At 22.3% G+C, this 5,628-nt stretch overlaps 1 protein-coding gene across 1 annotated transcript, besides 13 other annotated features; it reads left to right on the forward strand.

Annotated features, from left to right (window-relative positions):
• Nucleotides 1–48: 48 nt before the first annotated feature.
• Nucleotides 49–79: a sequence feature (AT_rich).
• Nucleotides 80–144: 65 nt separating this feature from the next.
• Nucleotides 145–185: a sequence feature (AT_rich).
• Nucleotides 186–343: 158 nt separating this feature from the next.
• Nucleotides 344–404: a microsatellite.
• Nucleotides 405–869: 465 nt separating this feature from the next.
• Nucleotides 870–914: a sequence feature (AT_rich).
• A 391-nt stretch (nt 915–1,305) lies between these two features.
• Nucleotides 1,306–2,364, forward strand: EDI_350740 (MAPK, putative; the record flags this gene model as incomplete). Its single annotated transcript, XM_001738990.1, has 1 exon — nt 1,306–2,364. One exon carries the CDS (start codon nt 1,306–1,308, stop codon nt 2,362–2,364), a length of 1,059 nt encoding a protein of 352 aa, XP_001739042.1.
• Nucleotides 2,365–3,124: 760 nt separating this feature from the next.
• Nucleotides 3,125–3,314: a sequence feature (AT_rich).
• A 172-nt stretch (nt 3,315–3,486) lies between these two features.
• Nucleotides 3,487–3,522: a sequence feature (AT_rich).
• A 96-nt stretch (nt 3,523–3,618) lies between these two features.
• Nucleotides 3,619–3,711: a sequence feature (AT_rich).
• Nucleotides 3,712–3,775: 64 nt separating this feature from the next.
• Nucleotides 3,776–3,955: a microsatellite.
• Nucleotides 3,956–4,053: 98 nt separating this feature from the next.
• Nucleotides 4,054–4,139: a microsatellite.
• Nucleotides 4,139–4,228: a microsatellite.
• Nucleotides 4,229–4,239: 11 nt separating this feature from the next.
• Nucleotides 4,240–4,267: a sequence feature (AT_rich).
• An 838-nt stretch (nt 4,268–5,105) lies between these two features.
• Nucleotides 5,106–5,197: a sequence feature (AT_rich).
• Nucleotides 5,198–5,516: 319 nt separating this feature from the next.
• Nucleotides 5,517–5,563: a sequence feature (AT_rich).
• Nucleotides 5,564–5,628: the final 65 nt, after the last annotated feature.

Genomic DNA, 5,628 nt, shown 5'->3' on the forward strand with positions numbered 1-5,628 from the left:
TTTAATACAATAGAATGAATTGTTATAGAAAATGGTTTTATTAATGGCAATAAATGAAATAAATAATAATAATTTAAAACGATAATTAAGAGAAATAGTGATAAATGTTATAAGAAATTAAGAAGTGTTAAAGAAGCTACAAAGATAAATAAATTATTATGTAATATTTAATTATAGTATTAATACCATTCTATTATTCATTGTTTATAACTACCATATATATATTTATAACATTACTATTAACTAAAGATTAATTCTATTTATCTAAAGTTGTTTATAATGATATTTTTATGAAAGATTGTATTTCTTTTGTAAAATAAATACCTTTTATTACAGAATTAACACTTATCTATTTATTACTTTAATTAATCATATTATCGATTCTATTTATTTAATTATTTCTTATATCAAGAAAGTTTGTATCAGTTTATTTAATTAATTAAACAGCTCTACTGAGTGTGTGTTTTGTTCATTTTATCATTGTATTGGTTGTCACTTGTTTATCATCAGATTTAAATAAAATGATAAGACAGAGTGTTATAATTATGTTTAAGATGTATACAAATCCATCGTTCTCACTTTATTTAAATTTAATATCTATTTTATGTTCTATGAAATAAACCTTTTATTTGTATTATCTTATTTAGTCTTGATGATTCAGTTCATTTAATACAATGTGTCAATGAGTTAAAGTGAATTAAGTGACTAAAGTTTTTACAAAATGTTATTGTGTTTTGTTTATTTTATTTGACTCATTAGTTAAGTTAATTAAGGTTGTCTTTTGACGTATCAACTTCTTTTAATATATTTTCTACGGTTATTTTGTTATAATCTATTCAATAAAAATACTTGTTAAGTAAAGATTTGACATAAAAATATGTATTATTTTATTTTTTATTGTTGTTTTATTTATTCGTACACTATTCTTCTTTCATTTGCTATTGACGTTTTCATGTATTTATCTTCATTCTTCACTACTTTGTTCTTTTCGTTTATTGTTGCATCTACTGACGGGTTGTGATTATCTCCACCTAGTCAGTTATTATTTTAAATGTTTTGGCATAAGTCATGAGAATGTGGGTTCTGAGTATTGAAAAGGAGAAGTTCGTAATGAAACAAAAAGGAAGAAAAAAATCGAAATTGTAAAAGAATCAGCAAATATAAAAATAGGAGAATCAAATAAATTATCAAAAGAAAAGATCAATTAAAAGACAAATGAGTTCGACGCCAAAAGAAAGAAAATAAAAATACAAATCTTCTTTAAATAGAAAAAACTAAAAAAAGAGGAACTATTAAAAAAAAAGAATGAGTGATAAAGAGTATATGAGCAGTTGTGATCCAGACGAAGAATTAGATTTAAAAATTGCAAAGAAATATGAAATTGTACAAAAAATAGGTAAAGGAGCATACGGAGTTGTTTGGAAAGCTGTAGATAAAACTACTCATGAAACTGTTGCTTTAAAAAAAATATTTGATGCATTCCAAAATGCTACAGATGCCCAAAGAACATTTAGAGAAATTATGTATTTACAACGAATGGATCATGAAAATATAGTTCAATTAGTAAATGTAATGAAAGCAGAAAATAATAAAGATATTTATTTAGCCTTTGAATATATGGAAACTGACCTTCATGCAGTTATTAGAGCTAACATATTAGAAGATATTCAAATTCGATATATTATTTATCAATTATTAAAAGCTTTAAAATACCTTCATAGTGCTGGAATTGTTCATAGAGATATTAAACCATCTAATTTGTTACTTAATTCTGATTGTCTTCTTAAAGTTGCTGATTTTGGATTAGCTCGTTCTCTTGATAAAGAAACTCTCCAAACAGATTATGTTGAAACTAGATGGTATAGAGCTCCTGAAATTTTATTAGGTTCACAACGTTATTCTTTTGCAATTGATCTTTGGAGTGTTGGTTGTATTTTAGGTGAAATTATTAATGGTAAACCTTTATTCCCTGGAAGTTCTACATTAAATCAATTAGATAAAATTATTGAAGCTACTGGTCAACCTTCAGCAGAAGATCTTGAAGTTATTGATTCTCCTCTTTCAATGAATCTTTTATCAAGTCTTCCACAACGTGAAACAAAAGGGTTGGCAGAAATTGTTCCAAAAGCTTCAGATGATGCTTTAGAATTAATGGAAGAATTATTAACGTTTAATCCTGAAAAGCGTGCTACAGCAGAAAAAGCTCTTGAATCTACATTTGTTGCTGATTTTCATGACCCAAATGATGAACCATCAGCACCAGGTAAAATTACAATTCCAATTACTGATAACCATAAGTATTCAATCAATAATTATCGTGGTTCATTATATGTTGAAATAATGAGAAAATATCCACAAAATTAATACTTTTTCTCTCAATTGAATTTTTTACTATTTTTTTCATCTAATATTCATTTTTCCATTAAATCCATTGGTATTCTTTGGTTTTATAGGAAATAAACAAAATATTCTTCTTTCAAAAAATTTATTAGTTATCCAAAAATTTAATTCTTATGAAATCTATGAAAAAGTTTATTTTAATTAAGATAAAGTAGTAGTCATTATACCCTTTACACCAAGACTTATATTTAACAGATTACTAACAGTTCCTTATTTATCACACAAAAGTATTGAATATTTGTTATGTTGATTATGCGTGTATGAGTTTAATAGTTGGTATGTTTGTATATTATCAATTGAAATACATAATATAAACAATGAGACCATTTTGTTTTTTGCTTATGACTAAACAGACAATCCATGTTAGAAAACCTCTTAGTTGTATTTGAATAGTGTGATACTTTTTTACAAATAAGTATAGTGTTGATAACTCTGGGAAATTAGTGTTATATTACCGCTAATGGAACACAATCAAAGCTATATGAAGACAATTGCATAGAACTAGAATATATTATCTCATTACCCTTTTGGTGTGCTCTATAATCTTGATACTAAACTAGACATTCTTGAATATAAATAACGTTGTTTTGTTAATAAATGATAAAACTTAAAACTTTAATTAATTTCTTCTTTATCCTTACATATTACAATTAAATTGAAATATTATTTATATAAGTATTATCTCCTGCTTTAAAAAATAATAAAATAAGTTGATTCTAAGAGGTTTAAATTTAATATAAATGATATTTTTACAAATTTAGAATTATAATGGGATATAACTATTTATTTTTTTATTTAAAGCAGATAGTAAAAATGATAATATAAACAAATCCTTTATTTTATAATACTTTAATTCATTATTTTAACTATTTGATTTTATTGTTAATTTAATGAAAATCATTATTTTTAAATATCAATGTCAAATTGATTCATTTCCAAGATTATCCAAATTCATTTTACATTTCTGCCATTCTTCTTTTCACACACCTCACAACTATTCGAATACACGAAATTGAAATTTAATTTTATTAAGAGCATTTCATTAAAGTTGTGTTAATGTTTTGAAACAAATCATATTTAAAAGTGTTTTAAAAATTTCATTTCATTAAAATATTAAATTATCATTTTCTGTCATTTGAAGAAATGATAGATATTGTTGTTATTCATTTGATATTAATTTTTATATTTCTCATTTAACTTTTGTTTTAAATTGAACAGTATTTATTTTTATTTAAAATTAATGTTATCAAATGATATTAATATTTAACTTGGAAGATTATTTTTTATTTTAATCAGAATTAAAAATAATTACATTGTTGTATTTAAATATTGGTATATCAATTAATCATATAATTCAATATATTATCATTATTGATATAATTCTATTTAATTTAAAATAAATGTAATTGAAATATTATAATTAAATATGATTGTTAAGAAATATTGAATAGATATTAGAAATATAAATAATAATAATAATGAAGATGATATATTAACTAAATACACTTCTTTATTATGATTATAAATATAAAATAATAAATACAAGATAATACAAATGAAATATATATCAATTATTATTTAGTCAAAAGAAAATAATAAACATTATTTAAAGAATGAAGATAATGTCAAAGAAAGAAAATAAAGAATCAAGAGAATAGAGATAAAGAATATAAAAGAAAATAATATAATAAAAATAAATAAGAGAAAATAAATAAAATAATAATATAAATAAAAATAAATTATTATTTTATTTTTATTATTTATTATATTAATACTATTATATTTAACTATTTCATTATTAATTTCATTATAAATTATTATTAATATTTAAACTATTTCATTATAATATTTAATTTTATTATTATTTCAATATTCTATATCTTTCATTCATTCACATTACTATATCATTAATTATATAATAGTCTCGTGTTTTCTCGTTTATGGTTGTTGTATCATTTTTGGTTTTCTGCAGTACTAACAACAAACAAAGAAACTCTTATAAATTTTTTATTGTAGGTTTTTAACAAGTGTTAACAACACTTCACATTAACTAATACAGAAAATAGTTTATTTGATTTTTGTTATTCTTTTAAAAAGATTAAATAAAATCTAATAGAACAAAATAAGAAAACAAATTGTTTCAATATTGTTCAATTGATAATATCATTCTTCTATCAAGATTAAAAAAAGTGGTAATTCAGTACTCAGGCTACGTAAAAACCTTTAAAAAATAAGAGCTCCATTACAGTAACAAAAACTAATGAAGACGAGTTTGATTTATGTCTAACTCTTTTAAACATTAAAACAACTTCTCTTTGTCAAACAACAGAGTTCCTTTGTTTTCTATTTTATCATTACTTTCTTTACAATAAACTATTTTACCAGAAATGTACTAGAATTGCTGATATTAATTTTGGTGATTGTTACTCGTTAACCTTCTTAGTCACAGCACTTACTAACACATGGAAATAATGTTTTTAAAACCTACTTAGTATTTCTTCTATTAAATTATCACCAATCTTACTTGTATTGGGTCATTTTGTTTGGAAAAATTTATTCGTTTAAAAGAGTTAAAAATTCTAGGCTCAGTTATTTCAATTGGGGTTAAATGTTTTTAGAACGTACTTTATTGTTATCAGTTACATTCTTCTTTAAAAAACGAAATACAATTTAAGAAAATATAAGAAAAAGACAATAAGTTAATCATTTTAATTGATATAATGTTTATTAAATAAAAAGAATATAAATTGGTTTATATAACATAATAAACTAATAAATTAAAAAAATAATTAAAAAACCACGTCATTGATGTTTTATAAAAATATAATATGAAAAAACCGTGTTAATATAAAAGGAAATTAAAATAATCTGAAAAACGTTAAAAACAAAATGCAAATATTTGTTAAGACCCTCACTGGAAAAACCATCACATTAGAAGTAGAACCAAATGATTCTATTGATGCTATTAAAGCCAAGATCCAAGAAAAAGAAGGAATTCCACCAGATCAACAAAGACTTATTTTTGCAGGAAAACAATTAGAAGAAGGAAAGACTCTTTCAGATTATAACATTCAAAAAGAATCAACACTTCATTTAGTCTTAAGATTAAGAGGAGGATATTAATTTATTAGTTTTTTATATGAATTTTTTTCTTATATAAATTCTGTGATTACTTAGTTTTTATTAAATTATATGATTCATTTTCATTCATTTTTTTGTTCCTGGTTT

This window comes from Entamoeba dispar, genomic scaffold, assembly GCF_000209125.1.
Source record: "Entamoeba dispar SAW760 scf_1105229461867 genomic scaffold, whole genome shotgun sequence".
Taxonomy (NCBI): Eukaryota; Evosea; order Mastigamoebida; family Endamoebidae; genus Entamoeba; species Entamoeba dispar.